Genomic DNA, 24276 nt, shown 5'->3' with positions numbered 1-24276 from the left:
CGGCACATGCATGAAGTACTAAATGTAGACGAAAAAAAAACTAATTACACAGTTGGTTGAGAAATCGCGAGACGAAACTTTTGAACCTAATTAGTCCATAATTAAACACTAATTACCAAATACAAACGAAATGCTACCGTGAGTCAAAATCAAAAAAAAAAAAAAATTGATCTAAACGCACAGTAGAATTAAATGCGCGAATATCCGTCGCAAAATTTAAAAACAACGACTGATCTACCGGGAGGTGATGCCCACCAGTCCCTGACAGGACGGGGACGGGGACGCGGCGCGCTGGACCCGCAGGAATTGGGGGTGGAGTTCGAGAAGGAGCGGCGGGTCGCTGTACGGTACGGTGCGTCGGTGCCGAATTTGAGTGCGCAACGGCCTGGGCAGGTGCGAGCCTGCGCGACTGACCAGGAAGTGGCCGTCGGACGAATCCAAACAAGTTCCGGCAGGACGACTTCGGATTTCGGTGGCTCCGCTACGCATTGTAGGCCCAAGTAAAGGGAGCCCGTCTTCTGGTGGGCCGTGTTCACCATGGGGGCTCCAGGTTGGGCTTCTAGGTCGGAATGCCGGCTGTGCAGTGCCGGATTCAGCCCGCTCTTTCCCTGATCCTGGCCATCTTTTGATGCGCTATTTTCTAAAAAAAAACATCTTTTGATGCGCTGCAGCTGATCAACAAGTTTAAGACAATATTTAAACGTGAGTCCTCTTGGATCGTCCAGCTACGGCTGTTTGGTTGAACTCCTTCGGCGCTCGACAGATGCGTGTTGTTTGTAAGTTCAAACTCTTCTTCTTAATATAATGATACGTAAATCTTTTGCGTATTCGAGAAAAAAAGAATATTGACACGACTAAAATCCACTTAAAGGTAGTCCCGGATGAAGGGGAGCCCACCTGCAAGTCACAACACGGGTATTCTCCCGTCTACATGGATAAGCTATTTTTGCTGAAAACCGGATACTCGGATACATTCTATTTTATTATTAAAAGATAAGACATATTAAAATTTGATGGAGCCACCGCCTCCATTTACTTAGGATGAATTTGGTCCTCGTTTTATCCTTGGTCTGGTTAGCCAGCTAAGCCAAGGCAACTCAAACGCGGCACTCGCAATGTAAGAGACCACTATTCAATTTGCTTGGTTTGTATACATTATGTTTGGTTGCTTCTTTAGCTTGAATACAATCATTCTCATCATTGAGGAGATATAAACTCATTTCCTCCACCGGAGCCCCCCTCATCCTTGCGGTTGGCTGGCCTCCTTGTCTTAGGCGGCCATGGGCACCTGTCACATCGTCGCGCGTGCTCACATGCCTACAACCCGCTCCACCGGGGCACCTTGTGGCGGGAGGTTGATTCCACGTTGGGATCCTCGAACCAGCAACAAAAGAGGTTGAAAGCTCTAGTTTGGTTTTAGTGAATTGATGAAACCCTAAGTGCTAACCTACCTGCTCTAGTGATGATGAGAATAGGGAAGCACATTCCAAGTTGTGGAGCAAACAAAGAAGATCATGGTGATGGTGGAGAGGCCATGGTGATCAAGTGCTCGGCTTGGAAAAGAAGAAAGAGAAAAACAAAAAGCTCAAGGCAAAGGTGAAACTTGATAGGAGCTTTTTAGTTTGGTGATCGAGACACTTAGCGAGTGTGATCACATTTATGATAGATAGCCGTACTATTAAGAGGGGTGAAACTCATATCGAAATACGGTTATCAAAGTGCCACTAGATGTTCTAACTCATTGCATATGCATTTAGATCTAGTGGAGAGCTAACACCCTTAAAAATGTTTGTGAAAATATGCTAACACACGTGCACAAGGTGATATACTTGGTGGTTGGCACATTTGAGCAAGGCTGGCGAAGTTGGAGAAGAGAAGGTGTTGTTTTGCACTGACCGGAAAAGGGGGCACTGCTCGATCTTCATGACAGGACACTGCACAGTGTTTGTGACCTGACGTGACGAAGGTGCGTTCGGTCAATGCTGACGTACGTTGACGTTGGGCTAACTCGTGGGCCAGAGAGGAACGGATGCTGAGGTGCGTCTGGTCACACGCGATCGGACGCGTCCAGTCAGCAAAATCCCTCTCTAGACCCTTACTGGAATCGATCTGACTTGAGGTGGCACGGCGTTTGGTGAAGTGAGCGACACATCAGATCAGGGTTTGATGGCTTGGGCGTGCACATGGGCGTTCTGTGCACTAGCGCGTCTGGTCTATTGATCGTCGTGTCCGGTCACCACTTAAGCACTCGCGAGGCTGAAATCGACCGTTGGAGATTGACATGCATAGTTCAAAGCTGGGAACACGTGGCTATCATCTGGCGATCGGACACTGGTGAGCGTGCGTCTGGTCGCGTCATGAAAGCAGGCAACAGAGAGCCAATGACTCTATTTCAAGGGGACACCTATATAAGGTGTTTAGCCAGCTGTAGCTCACTCTCTTGGCCATTTGCATTGACATAGCAACTTGTGAGTTTAGCCAAAGCCCTCCCACTCATCTCCATCATAGATTCATCATCTTTGTGAGATTGAGAGTGAATCCAAGTGCATTGCTTGAGTGATTGCATCTAGAGGCACTTGGTTATTGTGTTTTGCTGCGGGATTCACTTGTTTCTCTTGGTGGTTGCCGCTACCTAGACGGCTTGGTGCAGCGAGAATCGTCGAGCGGAGGAAGGTGATTGTCTTCGGCTCTGATCGTGGTGATTGTGAGGGGTTCTTGACCTTTCCCTAGTGGAGAGCCAAAAGATACTCTAGTGGATTGCTCATAGCTTGTGGATCTCCATCTTATGTTGGTTTTGCGGCACCCAATTGCGGGTTAGATGTGTGATGCCTATTAGTGCATGAACCTCCAAGTGGGTGAATCACTATAACAAGAACGTAAATTGCCGGCAAACAAGTGAACCTTGGGAATAAATCATTGTGTCAACTTGTCCCAAGGATTTCATTGGTTCTCCTATGATTGATTGATTGATCATCGCTTGCCACGTCGGTATAACCTCACTACCTCACCCTTGCATTTACTTTCCTAGTGTTGCAAAGCTCTTTAGTGTAATTAGTATTGAGAGCTAGCTTGTGTCGGGTCTAGTGGTTAGTGAGACTCTTTAGTTAGTCTTTGAGAGCTCACTAACTTAGTGATAGTGACCTAACATTGTGTGCTTATAGACTATAGTAACTAGAATTATGGTAGGTGGCTTGTATTTTTAGTAGGCTAGCATAACACTCGTTTCGCCTCATAATTGTCTAACCTCTTTGCTTAGTGTTGTTGTAGAAATTTTTATAGGCTATTCACCCCCTCTAGCCATTATGACCTTTCAAGTTTTATCGGAGCCGTGGTCACCATGATTTGAGGCTTAACAACCTTTAGTGTCAACATGGCTTAAATCAACAGCACCAAGAAGTCACCCCAATTTGATGGCTTAAATTATCCTTATTGGAAGGCTAAGATGACAACATATATCAAGTCAATCAATAGGAATGTGTGGAAGGTGATGGAGACCAAGATTGAGATAGCAAATCCAGAGAATCCCTCCGCGGCCGAAGAAGTGCTTCTCCAAAATAATAACATTGCTCTTAATGCCATTCATGATGCATTGGATGTGAGAACATTTGAGCAAATTAAGAACATTGAGATAGCTCATGAGGCATGGAAGAAGTTGGAGGAGTCATTTGAGGTCACACAAGCGGTGATGGGTGCCAAGGCATATATCCTCAAGGGGAAGTTTGCTAGCTTCAAAATAAAAGATGATAATAGTGTGCCGGAGATGTTTCATAGGCTCCAAGTGCTAGTCAATAATCTCAAGGCACTTGGTGAAGAAGTAAAGGACAAGGACTTTTCTCATAAGTTCTTGAGATGTCTACCCTTAAGATTTAGGACATTGGTCACTATTCTAGTGAGGAGTGGTTTGGACACCATGACACTAAACCAAGTGTTGGGAGATGTGATGACCGATGACACTTATAGAGATGATAATGAGAAGGATGAGAAGAAGAAGAGTGTGGCATTCAAGGTCACATCATCCAAGGGTAAGGCAAAGCAAGATTCATCGAGTGAAGATGAAGACTCAAGCTTTGATGAGTTTGATGATGAGAAGATGACTCTCTTTGTGAAGAGATTTGGCAAATTCTTGATAAAGAAGGGCTATCATGCAAGAAGGAAGAAGTCATCCTCAAGAAACAAGGATGAAGCAAGGAGGTGTTTCAAGTGTGGTAGCAATGATTATCTTGTTGCCCAATGCCCCTACAATAGTGAGAATGAAGATGATGACAAGAAGAGCAAAAAGAAGGGCAAGAAGGAAAATAAAGAGAAGAAGGACAAGATGACCTTCAAGAAGAAGAAGAAGGGTGATTCATATGTGGTCACTTGGGATAGTGATGCCTTCTCAAGTGATGATGACAAGACCACCAAGAAGAAGGCTCTTGCAAGCATTGCCATTAATAAGAAGCCTTCTCTCTTCGACACTCCATCGACATGCTTCATGGCTAAGACCACTAAGGTACAAACTTGTGATGATGGATGTGAGAGTGAAAGTGATAGTGATAATGATGATGAACCCACTAAAGATGAGCTAATTGACATGCTTGAAGATGCTAAAACTCACTTTGATCTCAAAAGAAAGGAATACAAAGACTTGCATAAGGAACTAAAAGCCCTTGAGCAAGCTTTTGATGAGCTCAATGCATCTCATAAGAGGCCAGAGGATGCCTATGAGAAGCTTGGCAAGGCTCATACTAAGCTTGAAAAGGCTCATTCCATTCTTGTTAAGCAAAATGAGAAAGTGGTAGTAACATGTGACATAGGCTTAACATGTGACATAATTGATGAATCTTTATATGAGCCTATTGTTGTTGCTCCTGCCAACCCTTCATGTAGCTCATCATTCACTACCACTTCACCTATGAGTGATGATTTCACTTGTGATGCCTCACTTATGATTGAAAATGAGACCTTAAAGAAGAAGGTCAATGAGCTCACTCGCGCCTTAGGCAATGCCTATGGTGGTGAGGCCCACTTGCTAAAGTGCTTGGGTAGCCAAAGATTTTCTCTCAACAAAGAAGGATTGGGCTATACCCCTAAGAAAGGCAAGGCAGCCTTTGCTCCTCACAAGAGTAGTTTTGTGAAGAACAATGGTCGATTTTACAATAGATGCAAGCAAGTTGGGCATATAGAGCAATATTGCAAGAACAAGAACAAGAACACTAATGTATCCTCAATTAAGTTTGATTCTTGTTATTTGCTTACCAAGGGTGCAAATGGTGTGAATGCTAAGTTTGTTGGTACTCCAATTGTGGGCTTGAAGAAGAAAGCTATTTGGGTGCCAAAAAGCTTAGTAACTAACCTTCAAAGACCCAAGCAAGTTTGGGTACCTAAAAAGAATTGATCTTTTTTTGTAGGTCAATTACAAAGCCAGAGAAAGGCATTGAGTTTTTGATAGTGGGTGTACTCAATACATGACCAATGATGCAAGAATATTCAACTCAATCAACACCAATGATATCAATGGTTATGATAGTATTAAATTTGGTGACAATAGCAAAGACAAGGTCAAAGGACTTAGTAAGATTGCAATATCCAATGACTTGAGCATATCCAATGTATTGCTAGTTGAGAGCTTATCCATGACTCAATTATGTGATCTTGGATTCAAATGCATATTTGGAGTTGATGATGTAGAGATCATAAGTGTAGATGGCTCTAATTTGATCTTCAAATGTTTTAGATATGAGAATCTATACTTGGTTGATTTCAATGCTAGTGAAGCTCAATTGTTAACATGCTTGTTCACTAAGTCTAGTATGGGTTGATTATGGCATAGAAGGGTTGGTCATGTTGGAATGAAACAATTGAATAGATTCGTTAAGCATGATCTAGTTAGAGGCTTGAAAGATGTGGTATTTGAGAAGGACAAACTTTGTAGCTCTTGTCAAGCCGGCAAACAAGTTGGAAATACCTATCCTAAGAAGAGCATAATGAGCACCAGCAAAGCATTTGAGTTGCTGCACATGGATTTGTTTGGGCCAACACAATATACTAGCATTAGTGGTAACAAATATGGCTTTTGTGATAATGGATGACTACAGTAGATATACTTGGGCATTCTTTCTAGTGGACAAGAGTGATGTGTTTGTAATTTTCAAATCATTTATCAAGGGCATACACAATGAGTTTGAAACAACCATCAAAGAGTTAGAAGTGACAATGGTAGTGAGTTCAAAAACACTAAAATTGATGAGTTGTGTGATGATTTTAGAATTAGCCATCAATTTTCAGCCAAGTATACTCCACAATCAAATGACCTTATTGAGAGGAAGAATAGAACACTCATTGATATGGCAAGGTCTATGCTTAGTTAGTACAATGTGAGTCAATCCTTTTGGGCCAAAACAATCAATATGGCTTGCTATTGTAGCAACCGACTCTATTGTCACCCATTGAAAGAGAAGACACCTTATGAGCTCTTGAATGGTAGAAAGCCCAACATTGCATATTTTTAGGTTTTTTGTTGCAAATGCTATATATTGAAGAAATGCACTAGATTGAATAAGTTTGATAAGAAATATGATGAAGGATTCTTGCTTGGTTACTCCACTACTAGCAAAGCATATAGAGTTTGGAATTTGGCAAATGATACTCTTGAAGAAGTTCATGATATTGAATTTGATGAAACCAAGGGTTCCTAAGATGAGAATAAAAATCTTGATGATGTTAGAGGCATTCAACTTTCAAATGCCATGAAGAACATGGATGTTGGTGAATTGAGACCTAGGCAAGTGAATGATGAAGAAGATGATCAAGTGCAAGTGCTCTCTAATTCAAATATGCAAGATGATACAACTCAAACAAGTACAAGTGGATCTCATAACAATGTGCAAGATCAAGTGGCTAGTACATCATCTCAATCCAATGAGTAAGCAAGTGCAAGCAACAATGTTCCAATACTCTAACCAACCAATATTACAATAGATTATCCTTTGGAGACTATAATTAGAGATATTTTCTAGAGGTGTACAAACAAGATTAAAATTAGCATCATTTTGTGAACACTTCTCATTTGTGTCATCCATTGAACCAAAGAAGATAGAAGATGCTTTGATGAATGTTGATTGGGTGAATGTTATGTATGAAGAATTAAACAACTTCATAAGAAATCAAGTATGGAGTTAGTTGAGAGACCAAAGAACCACAATGTGATTGGAACCAAATGGGTCTATAAAAAGAAGCAAGATCAAGATGGGATAGTAGTAAGGAACAAAGCAAGATTGGTAGCACAAGGCTATACACAAGTTGAAGGTCTTGACTTTAGAGAAACATATGCCCTGATTGCTAGATTGGAAGCAATTAGAATCTTGCTAGCCTATGCTTTGTGTCCATAACATCAAGCTCTATCAAATGGATGTCAAGAGTGCATTTCTCAATGGCTACATCAATGAAGAAGTATATGTTGAGTAACCTCCTGGTTTTGAAGATGACAAGAAGTCCAACCATGTTTACAAGTTGAAGAAGGCATTGTATGACTTGAAGCAAGCACCTAAAGCATGGTATGAGAGGTTGAGGGATTTCCTACTCTCTAAATGGTTTATTATGAGAAAGGTTAACACTACTCTTTTTATCAAGAAGATTGACAAGGACTTGTTTATGTTGCAAATATATATTGATGATATTATCTTTGGATCAACCAATCAAGACTTTTGTGAAGAGTTTAGAAGAATGACGGCTAATGAGTTTGAGATGTCAATGATTGGAGAGTTGAGTTACTTTCTTGGTCTTCAAATCAAGCAATTGAAGAATGGTACATTTGTGAATCAAGGCAAGTACATCAAAGATATGCTCAAGAAGTTTGTCATGAATAAGGCAAAGGCTATTAGTACACTAATGGGAACAAATGACAATTTGGATAGTGATGCAAGTGACAACATGGTGGATCAAAAGTTGTATCGCTCTATGATTGGAAGCCTACTCTATGTGACTGCATCAAGGCCAGATGTCATGTTTAGTGTGCGCATGTGTGTAAGATTTCAAGCCTCACCAAGAGAAAGTCATTTGAAGGCAACAAAGAGAATATTGAGGTACTTAAAGCATACACAAAATATTGGTTTGTGGTATCCTAAAGGAGCAAAGTTTGAACTAGTTGGATATTCAAACTCGGATTATGCAGGATGCAAGGTTGAAAGGAAGAGTACCTCGGACACATATCAACTATTAGAAAGATCACTTATTTCATGGTCATCAAAGAAGTAAAATAGTGTTCCATTATCAACCGTCGAAGTCGAATACATATCCGTCGGTAGTTATTGTGCACAAATTCTTTGAATGAAAGCCACCTTGAATGACTTTGGAATCAAGTTCAAGAAAGTGCCATTGCTATGTGATAATGAGAGTGCAATCAAACTAACCAACAATCCAGTTCAACATGCAAGAACAAAGCACATTGATGTCCGCCACCATTTTATAAGAGATCATCAACAAAAAGGGGACATTTCAATTAAGTGTGGGCATCGAAGATTAACTTGCCGACATATTCACCAAGCCACTTGATGATAAAAGGTTTTTGCAAGCTAAAGAACGAGTTGAACATATTGGATTTCTCAAATATGTGTTGATGCACCTCCACTAATATGACATGTCTCTCCTTCGACTAATCCAAGGTAAAAGTTGATTGGCATGCATACATCTTTGCTAAGGACATGTTTTAGTGCATCTAGTCATTCCTCATGTGTTATATGCTCATTCATGAAAATCAAATAAATTTGATGCTTGTATGGTACCATTATTGCTTCTATGCTTGATTTGATCTAGTGGAAGCATATGACATGTTTGTGGGCTTGCAATCCTAGTGTTTGATCTAGAAAATAAGCTATAAGTGTTTAACTCAATATGGTCAATATAACCCTTAAAATAAGGTGTGAAGAAGCTTGTCCTTGGATCAAACCGAGTTAAATATCTTTGGCAAGTGATCTAGATTAAGCCAAATTTGGAAAATAATTCTCACCCCATTGATTGACATTGCTAATCTTAACCTATCTAAAATTGAACCTTTGTGGTCATTGATGATAAAGGAGAAGAAGTAATTCACAAAGATAGGGGGAGGTAACATAAGGGGAGAAATATGACAAAGTAAGGGGATCAACTAAAATTTTGAGTACACAAGTAGGGAGAGCAAACTCATAGACTTGATTGATGCATTTGAATGTGTATTTCATATGTTTGCTTGCATGGCACAAGTTTTAAATTAAAATCCCATACTTGTGTGGTGTATGCTAGTTGTAGGATTGATTGATGGGATGAAAAACTAGCATGCATAGGTGATAGTTAGATATACCTTGCTTACTTGCTTTGTTCTCATAAGTGATACTGGAGCCTTGCATATAATGTTGATCTCACGAGGTATCTAGTGTTTGTGTTTTGCAAGTAATTCCAAATGGTATCTAACTAACCATGGTGCTAAGGATGGTATATTTGGTGCACTCCAATTTGTATCACGCTTCAAATGTCCATCTCTTATACCTTAGCATCATTTGGTAAACATTATTCTCCCACAATTCCAATTTATGCATATGTGCAAGCTTTAATCCAAACTCTTAGCACATATGTAGGGGGAGCTGATGCTACCAATTTAGGTTCATGAAACTTGTCTAAATCCTTTTACACATGGGAAATATGCTTGGGCAAGCAACATGGATTCAATTGAATTTCAATTCACATCTTTATGAAAAGGGTTGTCATTAATTATCAAAAAGGAGGAGATTGAAAGCTCTAGTTTGGTTTTGATGAATTGATAAAATCCTAAGTGCTAACCTACTTGCTCTAGTGATCATGAGAATAGAGAAGCACATTTCAAGTGGTGGAGCAAACAATGAAGGTCATGGTGATGGTGGAGAGGCCATGGTGATCAAGTGCTCGGTTTGGAAAAGAAGAAAGAGAAAAATAAAAAGCTCAAGGCAAAGGTGAAACTTGATATGAGCTTTTTGGTTTGGTGATCAAGATACTTAGCGAGTGTGATCATATTTAGGATAGATAGTCGTACTATTAAGAGGGATGAAACTCGTATCGAAATATGGTTATCAAAGTGCCACTAGATGTTCTAACTCATTGCATATGCATTTAGGTCTAGTGGAGAGCTAACACCCTTGAAAATGTTTGTGAAAATATGTTAACACACGTGTACAAGGTGATACACTTGGTGGTTGGTACATTTGAGCAAGGGTGGTGAAGTTGGAGAAGAGGAGGTGCTGTTTTGCACTGACCAGACGCTGGTCACGAACTGACCGGACTCAGCGTTGGGTGCGTTCGGTCAGTGGCACAGAGGGGCACTGCTTGGTCTTCATGATGGGACTCTGCACAGTGTTTGTGACCTGATGCAACGGAGGAGTGTCCAATCAATGCTGACGTACGCTGACATTGGGCTAACTCGCGGACCAGAGAGGAACGGACGCTAAGGTGCGTCCGGTCACACGCGATCGGACATGTCCGGTTAGTAAAATCCCTCTCTAGACCCTTACTGGAATCAATCTGACTCGAGGTGGCACGGTGTCTGGTGAAGTGAGCGACACGTCTGGTCAGCATTTGATGGCTTGGGCGCGCTCGTGAGCATTTTGTGCACCGGCGCGTCCGGTCTATTGATCGTCGCATCCGGTCACCACTTAAGTGCTCGTGAGGCTGAAATTGACTATTGGAGATTGACGTGCACAATTCAAAGCTAGGGACACGTGGCTATCATCCGGTGACTGGACGCTGGTGAGCGTGTGTCCGATCGCGTCGTGAAAGCAAGCAACAGAGAGCCAACGGCTCTATTTTGAGAGGATGCCTATCTAAGGTGTTTGGCCGGCTCTAGCTCACTCCCTTGACCATTTGCATTGACATAGTAACCTTGTGAGCTTAGCCAAAGCCTCCCCACTCATCTCCATCATAGATTCATCATCTTTGTGGGATTAGGAGTGAATCCAAGTGCATTGCTTAAGTGATTGTATCTAGAGGCACTTGGTGATTGTATTTCGCTACGGGATTCACTTGTTTCTCTTGGTGGTTGCTGTCACCTAGAGGGCTTGGTACAATGAGGATCATTGAGGAAGGTGATTGTCTTCAGCTCTGATCATGATGATTGTGAGGGGTTCTTGACCTTTCTTCGGCGGAGAGCCAAAAGGTACTCTAGTGGATTGCTCGTAGCTTATGAATCCCCATCTTGTGTTGGTTGTGCGTCACCTGATTACGGGTTAGGCGTGTGATGCCTATTAGCGCGTGAACCTTCAAGTGGGTGAATCGCTACAACAAGAACATAGCTTGCCGGCAAGCAAGTAAACCTCAGGGATAAATTATTGTGTCATCTTGTCCCGAGGATTTCATTAGTTCCCTTGTGATTGATTGATTGATCATGGCTTGCCACGTCGGTATAACCTCACTACCTCACCCTTACATTTACTTTCCTAGTATTGCTAAGCTCTTTAATGTAATTAGTTTTGAGAGCTAGCTTATGTCAGGTCTAGTGGTTAGTGAGGCTATTTAGTTAGTCTTTGAGAGCTCACTAACTTAGTGGTAGTGACCTAGCATTGTGTGCTTAGAGACTATAGTAACTAGAATTGTGGTAAGTGACTTGTATTTTTAGTAGGCTAGTGCAACACTCGTTTCGCCTCATAATTATCTAACATCTTTGCTTAGTGTTGTTGTAGAAATTTTTATAGGCTATTCACCCCCCTCTAGCCAATAGCACCTTTTAGAAGCCAATTCAGCAACAAGAAGAACGATTCAATGGTGATGGAGGGCAATAGATTCGGTAGTGGGGAAGACAATTTGGCGGTGATGGAAACCGCTCGTGGATAACAGGATAAGATTGATTTGCCAACAATGTAGGTTGGTTCAATGGTGATAGAGGACAATTCGGCAATGGCTCGACTGGCCATGCTCATGTAGCCCGCCTTCACGATCTTGCGCGACTTGGCCAACACCGTTGTGTGCAGGAGCCTCGCTTTCACGCTCGCGTGCACGCGTCCTGAATCACCATGACCACGACATGGCGGCGAATCTTGTGCCTCCACCCTGCTGGGCTTCCACAACGACGCGCCGTCAGATCCCGGTGATGGTGCCCTACCGCTACCTAAAAGGTGTGATGGCCTATCACCACAACGAGCAAATCTACGGGTTGCATGGCAACAGAGTCACCATCTCCGTGCGTGGGGGAGTAGGAAGTCGATGCAGTGAAGATTTGGGGCAGTGAGGCAACGTTAAACAGGTGCGTAGATCAACCCTGCTAGTTGGGAACTTGGGAATGTCCGTCCTTCGCGTTTCCAGCAAGCCTGGCTTAAAGGTGGTCTGCGCATTCATAAGGCTAGAGTATAGGGCGTAGGGAAACCAAATAGCATCTTAGAGCTTCTCCACCGACCCCCAATTCCTATCTCCAATGAGAAAAAAATGTTGTAGTTTGAAGGATTTGAGAGCTCCAAACAGTCTTGCAATCTTACCCCCAATGAGGAAAAAAAATGACAGCCGAGCAAAATCCAACCCTCAACCCCTCAAAGATGAGGGGGCATAGACTCGCCGCGAATACAAAGAGAAAAGAAGAGCACACACCTCATCGTCTTCCATCGCGAGTTGTCGACGGTCACTAGGGCCTTCTCCATGGGTGGCGAGCAACCAAACTATGATTGGGGTGTAGGAGGTGAGATTAGGCTACTACCTTCTGAGTATTGGGCTAGAGAGTTTTGGTTCATGAAGTTTGAAAAGTTTTTGGGGAGGGTTCCATTGAAAGCAGTAGCGTTCCAGACTTAAATCTCAGGTGGTGAAATTGAGCAGCAAGCTCATTCAGTTTTATAGGCAGAGAATGAGGAGGGGTTCAACAAAGAAAGAATGGTAGAAGAGGAGGCCAACGCCGAACGGTTAGTTTCCCAAACCAACGGCTCTTTGTTTGTTTAATATACCATGTCAGATGTACAGTAAAAAAGAAACGTTTTTATTGTGTTGTGGGCTGCCCATAGTTCCATGGGTAGCTTTGATATTTCTCTCCTATAAACTATCCTCACAATGTTGTCACCATGTACTGAATATTTATTTGACTAATGGACTATTTTCCAACAACACTGTGGTTGCTTAAAAAAATTCAGCACAGCTCTCCCTTTGCTTCCCTAGTTCTCACCCTTTTCCGAGGGAAAAACAGGACGGCTGGTTGCCGTCGAGAGATAAACGAAGCAACGAGGGTTCGTTTAGCTGTGGTTTGTCGTAAATGATCGTAAATTTTCAGCCGGAATAATATTTTTCTCTCACATAAATCAGCTAGCAGTACTTCTTCACGAACCAGCAACGAAATGAACCAGCCAACCGAACAGGCTGTAGATCAGGAGGGAAAGATCAAGAAGGGGAAATCGCTGGAGGTCACTGCTGAATCGCCGCCGGGAAGTGCTGGAGGTCTGTCGTGACCTCCAGGCCAGGAGGGAGAGTCGTCACGTGGGGTAGGCGGCGGCGCTCGTGCCGCCGTGCATCCAGGCGGGCCGCGGGCGTCAGTGTCTCTTTACAGAGCTTTGCTTTCGGTTAACGTCTTTGTGGTTTCTTTGCGTCTTACTCCTCAGACCTCATCTCAATGACGGGTAGGCCCCACCAACCAGCAAAACAAAACTACTCCAATGCTTCCTCTGCCCGCCCGCCGCGGCGCGCGCCCAAATGCCGCTGCTCCCTTGGCACCGCCGCTGCGCGCCCCCGCGCCGCGGACGGCGCCGGCCGCTCCGTGGCAGCGTCGCCGACCTCGCCTCGTGTCTCGCGGGGTGCCTCCTCGTCGCGGCCGCGGCGGTGCTCTGTCTCTCCTCCCTGTCCTCCCGCGCGCGCTCCCGTGGCCACCACGAGGATGGTGGCAGCCGCGGGATCGTGCCCGGCGGTAGCGGAGCCACGACACCGAGGGTCACGATCTTCTCTGCGCCGCGCCCGCCGCCGGAGGGCTCGCCAGTGCGGCAGGAGCTGGCGGTGCGCTCCTGGCTGGCGCTCCCGAGGAACGTCAGTGTCGTGCTCCTAGGCGCCGGCCCTGAGGCCGTCGCGCTCACCGCGCGGCTCGGGCATCGGGTCACCGTCGATTCCGCCATAGATTATGCGTACGCATTCACACGACCCATTACCTTATCATCATCTTTTACGTACACCAAGATCAGCTCGCCGCTCTAGCCCGTTTGTTCAGAGACTTCAGTTGCAGTCTTCATCCTTGGTTGGTTTAGGTTCACGGGGACGCCATTCTTCCACTCGATGGTCGCAAGAGCACAAGCTGCCGCCGACACCGACATTTGCGTCCTCGTCGACGCCGAGATCGTCCTTCTTCCCGAAATTGTCGACGCACTGGCTCGTTTCAGCAAGGTTGATGCTGATTGGTTCCTTGTTTCTCTGTCACGTAACGTCACCGATTTCCATTACCAGCTCGCTGACAATGGAAGCCATTGGGTACAAGCAGATGGCAAAGAAGTGAGCTTCAAAAAGGTACCTTTTCGTCTATCTAAAACCAATGCTACACATGCATTCTCAGATGTTCTGTGCTTGTAATTTTGACCAATTATTATCTGTCTACATTAGTTGCAGGAGATTCCAGCTGACAAGTGGGCATCAGAGAGCTCTGACAGAGGGCTGATTGTGGCTTGGAACAATCCAAGCAGTATTTTACATGCAGGAGTTCTGCCTTCTTTTCTGTATGGAAGAGGAATACACAATGGGTGGCTGGCTCACGAGGTTCTATCGTCTGAGATGAGGCTTTGCTTTGATGCAATCAGTCTGGTTCTTGGATTGTATCCTGGAAGTCTGAGCTCCATGCATGACATGACCTCGAGTAAGAATAACAGATTACCTTCTGGATCCTGGGAGTACAGTGTCAATCGTCATCTTGCTGCGATTTATGGCTCGTATTGCTGTCGATTACCATCAAGACACTTTCCTATGTTGCATAAAGTGGTAAAGCAGTCTGAAGATTATATGCTCAGCAAAGTTGACGAGCTCACATTATCAAATTTTTTCATCAGTAAAGAAGGAAATGGCCATGGAGGAGATAGACTATGGAAGAAACAAAACATTTCTTTATCTGGATATCTACACAGCTATTCTCCTGAGACCACAGCACCTGATCTTCCATATTCTTTGGGTATGCTTCTTGAGCTTGTCGCTGATAAGAATAGGTCCGTTGTCCTTGGTGTGGCTGGAAAAAGTTACAGGGACATGCTCATGAGTTGGGTTTGCCACTTGCGTCATCTTAGAGTTACCAATTTTATAGTATGTGCCTTAGACCATGAGACATATGAATTCTCAATTTTACAGGTAATCATTTTCAGTCACCTCTTTTTCTCTCCTTCTCTCTGTTATTTAACCTTTTTTATACTTTGCAAAACCACGGACCACCTCAAGCTTTTAATTGGAATTCTAGGGTTTGCCTGTTTTCATAGATCCACTATCACCAAAGAATGTCAGCATTGATGACTGTCACTTTGGAACAAAGTGTTTTCAACAAGTGACAAAAGTGAAGTCACGAATTGTTCTGGAGATATTAAGACTGGGATACAATGTGCTATTGAGTGATGTTGATGTTTATTGGTTTGGCAATCCAATGCCATTCCTGTACTCTCTTGGTCCTGCTACATTTGGAGCACAATCTGATGAATACAATGAGACAGGTAAAGTTTGGATCATATTACTAGTTACTACCATTTTCTTATGTTTCTTCCTATTTTCTTCTCTTCACAATGCACACCTACATCTGGCATTATGTCAAATCCAGCTATAAACAAGAGTTAATTTCATTTACATGACACGAAGTTCCTAAAAATGTCTGTGGCAGAAACTTTAACCTGGAAATGCAAATATGACATAACAATACTGAATAGATAAAAAGAAATATCCTAGATCAGACCTGTTGATTTTTTTTGACTAAGCACCCTGCTATTTGTTGTTGCATCTCATCATGGCTGTTTATTTACAGGACCAATAAATTTGCCACGCCGATTGAATTCAGGATTTTACTTTGCTCGCTCAGACAACGCCACCATCATTGCAATGGAGATGATAGTAAAACATGCAACCAATTCAGGCTTATCTGAGCAACCGAGTTTCTACGATGTCTTGTGTGGGGAAAACGGAACAAACTGCATCAGTGACGACAAATGCTTGGAGCCCAACACAAACCTGACTGTGGTGTTCTTGAACCGGGACTTGTTCCCCAATGGTGCTTACAAGGGTCTATGGGAAAAGCATGATGTACGTGCAACTTGCAAACAGCTTGGCTGTTTCATCATTCACAACAATTGGATAAATAAGAGGAAAAAGAAGCTCCACCGACAAATGTCATCTGGGCTGTGGGACTACGATCCTAGCTCTAGGCAATGCTTGCAGGAATGGACTGATAAAAGTATCTTCAGGATGATCGGGCAATTCCATTTGTTTGAGGACACTAACAGTTAATGGCTTCAAATCATAACCGACGATGTGCCATATCGTTATACGGTTCACTCGCCCTATCATGTTCATACAGTTTTTTTAGGCAGATAATATTCCTGCTCTAGAAAAGCAAAAAAATATTTGCGGATCTGAATGAATATACATTAAGTATAATTTTTGTACCTAGTAGACTGGTTAATTTACTAACCCTCGTCCCTTTTTAAATTCGCATATCATGTGATGGATTGATCAATATTTGATACTTCCATTCGACTCCTGCAATTACAAGCTAAAATCAGTAATTGGACATTGTGTTTACACCCACCGCTATGCAACTCCAACAAAACCAAGCTTCTGTAATTTTCAGAACAGAATAAGCAATTCAGCATTCAATTCAGAGTCAACAGCTTCGTTTGGTGTTTAGCTGAGCATCACAACGCTTCACGGGCTCAGAGAAAAATGGCATCATTTCACAAAATATGGCGGGGTGAAAGTAAAAGATGGAACTCTTTAAAGTCCAGATTTCCTGTGTCAAAGCTGATTATAGTTTCCCAAACAAAATGATAAAACACTAGCCATTTGCAGCTCATTGGAGCAATAAAATCAACAGGAAAAACACATAAAATCGTTAATCACTTGTCCAATAACGACATAGAGGTTTCTGATTGCAAAAGGTTGACAGCTTATTACAGTTCTGTATTGCGGAGATACAAGATCTCACTTCATCTTTGCTTCTGTAAACAGAACATGCTTGTTCACACGGGGATCGTACTTTCTAAATTCAAGCTTCTCAGTGATCCGCCGAGGATTCTTGCGCTTCACATAGAAGAATCCAGTGCCAGCTGCAGAAACCAACCTGATGAAGATTGAGGCACGCTTTGCCTTCCCCATCAATGATTATAAACTTGTAGCAGAAGGAACTAAAAAGAGGGCAAACATAAGCATACAATCAAAATTCATAGAGGTAAAATTCAAGGTTGCTATATTCAAGTGAGACAATACAATGTACCAGGCAAACAGTAAAAGGGCGTACCCAGTGCAGAGAGCTCCCGCTCTGTGCGGGGTCTGGGGAAGGGTGTCAGTGGCAAGCCTTACCCTCGCCTGTGCAATGCGAGGAGACTGCGACTCAAACCCGGGACCTTCCGGTCACAGGCGGTAAGACTCTACCGCTTGCACCAGGCCCGCCCTTCGCACCAGGCAAACAGTAGAGCAAGCAAAATTTGTACACAAGTTAATAAATAGTAATAAATCGCAAAGGATTATGTGGATAATTCAAAACCTACATACACAAAAAAAATCACCAGGGTAAATCCAACCCTAAACAGTGAACCGTCCTTTCATATCCATAAGCCTCTTGCTATCCTTCTTGAAATACAGATTACATAAGCATCTATGAAGCTATCGGTGTAGCATGGATATCGGGAGGAAACGGGGGCGGACACAGTAAAGGACATGGGTGTACACATGTACACCCAATGATTTTGCAAAAAAGCGAATTTATTAGGCATAATACATATATAAACTTGTAATTAGATCAGATGCGAATACAAATACCTAAATAGATTAAGGTTCGGGTGCTCAGTTTTGCACAGAAAGAATGGTGAGAAAATGACAAGTCAGGATAAAACTAACCATGAACAGCGTGATCAGAATGGTGAGAAATTATTGCACAGGAGAAACTAAAGAATAACTAACTCATAATTATATGCATCTGAGGAAGACTACGTATATAGACTGCAGATAGCAGAAGATAAAATAATAAATGTCGACTTCGGTCTGCCTACTTTGATAAAACTGGAGTCAGCCGTTTCTATTATCAGATAGCACATCTTTTCATTAGATAACTATCAAAACGTGAACTAATTATTAGGAGGTATATAACCAATAATAAGGGTTGGCAATTTGTGTAGAAATGATCCAGTCACTTCTTTCTCTCAACATGAACATTGTCTATTAAACAATAATGGAGGCAAGAGTGATTGCAAAGTGCTGCACTAAACATCGGTACCAGTGTTGGACTGGACAGCATAATGTATTGCAAGACTAAACTGTTTCTGCTCTTGTTAAATAATATGCCTAACAAATTTTGCTTGCTAAAAGGCTAAACGAAACGATTAGAAATGATCGATAAAAGGCTAAATCACTTTCAGTATTAATTTTTTTCCTCGAAAACAAAAAAGATAGGATACTGTCAAAACGAGAGCAGTTGGTAGGCTGTAACATTGGAAACAAAACAATCCTATTGATAACGATCCAAAGCAATCAAAACGATATACTTGCTTCGTTCGTTCGTAACAAAAATAATTTCCTACTAATCCCCATTTTCTTCTTTTCGCTCTCAACATAAAGCAATGTCGTAGCCTAACACTTGCTACCCAACGGCAACACAATACAGATTCCTAACTCTACAACACTGGTTTCTCTCTCACAACTACGAGCTGCTCACCACCAACCTCGATTTGTCACCCTTCTACACCTCCATCTGTACCTATTGCTGCAGCCATGAACCACACCCCTACAATCAGCCGACGCGTTTGCTTCCCTTCAACAAACCACAGTCATCCATCCGAGGTGGAGCCTTCACTTCGTTTCAATCAATTGAATTGATATTACATTTGAAAATTGGAGTAGAAAAATACCTCAAATGAGGACAAATCTGCGCTGTGTCTCTGCGTGCCGGTTGGCCTCCACAACCACGACCGAGGGCGAGCAGCTGAGCAGGACGTACGAATCGAGCGGAGCGACGGATCCAATCACGTGATGTGGGCGGAGGCGGAGGCGGAGGCGGCAACGGCAGCGGCAGCGGCAGCGGCGGCGGCGGCGGCGGTTGCGCCACGAGAGACGGAGAGAGTGCGGGTCGAGCGGCGGCGGTGGACGGGAGAAGAAACGGCAGGCTGTGAATGGCACCCTAAAAATCTATACGGGCCTGGAGCAGGCCTGAATACCTAGGCCCACTAGTCAAAATCGAATTTTCCAATAAAATCTATTTGGATTCCACTCAAACAAAAAAAAAATCTATTTGGATGTTGTAGTTTCCTGACCTGTAGTGTTATCGACAGAGTATATTTTTGAAAACCAAAAGCTATTGACTACTTCCTCTATCCTAGAAATTTTATAGGAACTGCGTGGTAAACGTGGTTAGCAATATCAAACTTACTCAAAGATATTTTATAGGAGCCCTCCCTTAACTATAGATGCTAGACTTTATGCATGCCGTATTTTGAACATGGTGATGGACACTAATGGCATGTACACATGTGATTAAGACTTTGAGAAAGTTACTTCACCTAGAATACCTTACATTTGCGATAATTTTTGAATGCTTTAATACCTAGAATAATTCCAATAAAATCTATTCTTATAGGAGAGCTCAAGAGATGGGAACAAAAGGAGAGTGCATCTAGAGAGAAAAAAGGAACACAATGGAAATAAGGAGTATGATGCGCCGAGCTCTGTCAAGAAAAAAGAGAGTCTTGGTGGAATTTCCAAAACTCTATAAATTAAAGAATTATAGTTTTTCTAAATATTGCACTTCTCAAAACTCCAAAAATTATTCCATCCTAACTTTATTTCTTCTCAATACCTAGGTATTTTTGTAAAACCATAGTATTCATGTGAAACCCCCAAGAAAAAAACTTTGTATCCAAACAATCCGTTTGGCTATGTTTTGCAACCTTTGGATTTGTATAATCTGAATGGTACCAAGATAGAACATTGTCGGTGTTTCGAGTTACCACCAACGACCAACGAGTAAATTTCTAATATTGCGCGTCTGGCTCGGATGATGTGCTAAGAGGACACGAGGTTTATACTGGTTCGGGCAGAATGTCCCAACGTCTAGTTCGTTGCTGCTGCTCGTGTTACTAGCACTGAAAGTTCGTAGTAGGGGTAACAAACGGGCGAGAAAGGGACATGTCCCAAGTCTCTGGTGAAAGGAGTAAACGGGTGCTGAGGGAGCTCGGTTGCTGCTCACCCGTGTGTTCGGGGTTTGATGGATTTGTTCGGATCTGGCTAGAATCGATCCGATGCCCCTTAATGGGGTGCCCTGCTTTCCCTTTTATAGACCAAGAGAAAGCATGGGTTACAACAGAAGGAAAGAGAAAAAAACGAGAGAGAGTAGGGTCGCCGGGTCCTTCTTCTCCTTCATGCAGGTCCCGACACTGTAGATATCAATAGGGGCGGCGCCACGTCGTGGTCTTGTCCGTCACTAGAGCCATGCGCAGGCGTCGTCTACCGGTTATGACGCTCCACTCCATCCTGGCGGATGTCGTGGTGAACCGACATGCCTGTCAGTGTTCGTACGAGTGTTAGGCAGAATAGTACCAGTACGCCCGACGTTGTTCTTGATGTGAATCTTCCAGTATGGCCCGTCATGGCCATGGGTTACATCGGGGCGTGTCGGTCTCTTCTCTGGTGTCAGAGCTTTGACCTAGGCCATACGCTTGGACCTAAAGTGGTTGGCAGCGGTATGGGCCTCTGTCGGGCGAGGTGGAGCACCAACCCAAGGGTCGGGCGAGGCAGAGCCCGCGGCCTTGGGGTCGGGCGAGGCGGAGCACCGACCCAAGGGAAAGGCGAGGCGGAGCCCGTGGCCTTGGGGTTGGGCGAGGTGGAGTCCGCAGTCCTAGGGTCATGCGAGGCAGAGCGCGAACCCAAGGGTCGGGTGAGGCGGAGCCCATGGCCTCGGTGTCGGGCGAGGCGGAGCTCACCCCCAGAGGTCGAGCGCGATGGAACCCGTGACCTTGGGGTCAGGCGAGGCGGAGCCCTCCCCTAGGGGTCGGGCGAGGCAAAGCCCTCCCTAAGAGGTCGGGCGCGACGGAACCCACGGCCTTGGGATCGGGCGAGGTGGAGCCCTCCCCTAGGGGTCGGGCGAGGCGGAGCTTGCGCGCCTAGGGGTCGATTAGAGTTGTAGTCGTGCTCTTGACTGCTTGGATGAATCAATATTGATGGTCATTAGGCTCCTCCTCTTTGAGTACCCTAGTATTGGCCCCCGACAGTAGCCCCCGAGCCTACAGAGGAGTAGAATACTCTTTCAGAGGCTTTTTTGGACGGGGGGACTCTGAGGGTCTTGACCTTCTTTTGTCACCCACGGCATGACCTGGGTACGGTGATTCCCTTTCATCGAGATCAGATCCCTCGGGGGTATAGCCATGAGATTTGATGGGTCAAAAAAGGTCTTTCCTAATTTTGACCTCTACGGGGGTCTGTTGTTCTGTGATCGTACGTTCAGTCTCCTTGCAAGTCTAACTTTCCTCGAGCCCTCACGCGTAGCCAGGGTCCGGTCGAGGGTCGGCTCATCTTTGTGATCGTCGCCCCATCTACGGTTTTCGTAACCGGAGGGGTTGAGCCATGCCATGATTTTCCTCTATGGACGAGCCATGGTGCTTGGTGAGTTGTTAGCTGGCTAATCTGAGTGGGGCCCCGGCATCCTGTTCATGGGGATTCGGCTTGGGTTAGCTGGTGACCGACCCTAGATTCTCAGCGGTCAATCCATATAGTTCTTGGGTCCGTTCGACCAGTCCCGAGGGCTCTCTGTCTTTCTTCGAGGAAAAACCATGGATCGTATCTGGCTGAGACTCAAACATGGGTTGGGATGCCCATGACACTTATGCGCTTAGGTTCTGGCCGCTAGCGGGCCCATCCCTTTCCACCTCTTACTCTAAAGGTGCCTAGAGCGATTGTTGAACCCGTTGGTGGGCCAATCTTCGAACTCCTGGGCCTAGATGGGCCGTAGTAGTGTTTTTAGCTCTGTATTCCTCTTACCTGTGGCGGGTCATGGCCCGTTTGAAGAGGTGAAATGTCTGGCGAGTTTTCCAAGGGAACGTACAGAGGTTGCGTGCGCGCATCCCGTAGCAAGACATGGTGGCAGATCATGGCAAGCATAGAGATCTCAGTGGGTGGCTGGTTTCCTCGCACCCGTCGCCCTATAAAACCAAAGGGTTAGCCCCCCCGGGTTCCATACCTTGCATCCTTGCCTCCATAGCCACAACCGCCGCTACCAATCACTTAGGTTTCCTACCTCCGCATCTCCACCGCTATTGAGCCCGCATCCCTCCGTCCCACCTCCAATGGATCCGTGGTGTCATTTCGACATCTCCTTCCAGCACATGGAGGGCCTCATCCATCGCGGTCTTCTCTACGCACTGACCTTGGCTAAGGAGTGGCTGCTACCTAGCGAGGAGGACTTGCCATCGCCGCCTGACGGCTATGTGGTGTCGTTTGCCCACTTCCACGAGCGTGGGTTGCGACCCCTACCCAAAGAATTCTTCGGTTGCTGCTACACTACTACAAGATTGAGCTGCAGCATCTCAATCCCAACAGGATCTAGCACATGGTGGTGTTCATCACCCTATGCGAGGGATTCCTAGGGATCATCCCCCGCTTTGATTTGTGGAGGCACTTCTTCGCCGTCACCCTCCAGAAGAAGAGGGAGAAGAGCGGCAGGCAAGAGCTGCACATGTCGATGGGGTACGCTAGCATCTAGCTTTAGAACAATCGGGTCGGCGAGTACCCGTCCATGTGGCTTTCAATGTCCAACAAGGGGTGGCACTCATAGTGGTTCTACCTAAAGAACAACACCACCGCCCCTCTATCAGAGTTCACTGGGCGCCTGATCGAAGAGGCCATGGAGTCATGGAGGAAGTGGAGCATCCCGAAGACGGACAAGAAGAAGATCTAAGACCACATCGTTGCCATCCACATCCTGAAGGAGAATGGCCTGAGGGCATCGAGCGTCATCAGGGCCTATCATGCAAGGAGGGTGGCGCCATTGATGCCGCACGTGCTCCCGCTATATGCGATGGTGCCTGAGGCGTCGTTTGATGGAACGATGCTCACCGAGGGGACGCTCCCCAACTCTAAGATCATGCAACACATCAAGGAGGTGATGGAGCCATTGCGGGACATTGTGGGTGTCGCCCTCGACTTTGTTTACCCGGTGTCGGGGCATCCTCTAATGCGATCGGAGCCAGGCCATGTCATCTTCATAAGTTTCCCTTTCTCTTGCCTTCTCTTCAATTGATTTTCCGACCCCTTGATACTAACTCTGAGAGGGATGGCACCAGCTGAGGGACCTCATCCTCATGGATCATTCGGCACTGTTGCTGAGGGATTCGGCCGTGAGGACGACGAATCACGCCGAGGGTGAGCGGCTGAGGAAAGCGAAGGAGGATAGGAAGAGGAAGAGACAATGAAAACTGCAGGCGCAGGAATGAGGGGAGGACACTGACACTGATGATGATGACAACAATGGAGATGACGATGAGGTAGTTGATGATATCGAGTGGGACATCCTGGAGAATGAGGATGCGTTGGTAGGTATCGATTCTTCCTTGTAGGCATTGGGACCCTTCTCGTTCCATGGAGGGGAGGGTACATCTAGGAGCCGGTGGAGGCGAGCCATACCGTCGTCCTACCCTAGAAGTCAACAGGGGCGGGCGGCTCTACCGTCGCACCTAAGGTGCCATCAGAGGTGGGTGGCTCCACCGTCACACCCCAAGAGCCAAGGGAAGTGAGCCCCTCTACCCAGGAGAAGGGGGTGGGCTTGAAATGGCCTCGCTCCGATGAGGCAGAGCAAAGGTCAGGGGGTTCGCCCCCTAAACGCATCTACTGCCTGACGGCGCTGAGGTGAGTTACTAGCTCATCTGTTTTTCCTATTTTCATTGAATTTCATCGTGACTTACATTTTTTGTCCCTTGCAGCGTCGGCAAGCAGTAGAATCTTTTGGCGCTAGCGTCGAAGAAGAGTGTTGCCCTCCAATTGAGGTGGCAGCCCTTGGCTAGTGTCATGACCATTTCGGGTGGGAGCGGCGCTAGCGTGACCGTGTTCGCTCAAGGGGCCCTTCGAAGGTTACAGAGCAGCCGGCGATGGCTTCGATACCACTACTAACAGCGGTGCGAACAG

At 45.0% G+C, this 24276-nt stretch overlaps 1 protein-coding gene across 1 annotated transcript; it reads left to right on the top strand.

The window, feature by feature from the left end:
- The first annotated feature begins 13930 nt into the window (after positions 1–13930).
- LOC136514480 (beta-arabinofuranosyltransferase RAY1-like) lies at positions 13931–16401 on the top strand. Its single transcript, XM_066508429.1, has 5 exons — positions 13931–14063; positions 14184–14439; positions 14533–15264; positions 15371–15617; positions 15923–16401. The coding sequence occupies exons 2-5, from the start codon at positions 14212–14214 to the stop codon at positions 16399–16401; spliced, it is 1686 nt and encodes a 561-aa protein (XP_066364526.1). The 5' UTR covers positions 13931–14063; positions 14184–14211.
- Positions 16402–24276: the final 7875 nt, after the last annotated feature.

The sequence above is a fragment of the Miscanthus floridulus genome, chromosome 16, assembly GCF_019320115.1.
Source record: "Miscanthus floridulus cultivar M001 chromosome 16, ASM1932011v1, whole genome shotgun sequence".
Lineage (NCBI taxonomy): Eukaryota > Viridiplantae > Streptophyta > Magnoliopsida > Poales > Poaceae > Miscanthus > Miscanthus floridulus.
Note: the sequence above shows the minus strand (reverse complement) of the source record. Positions and strands in the feature narration are given on the sequence as shown.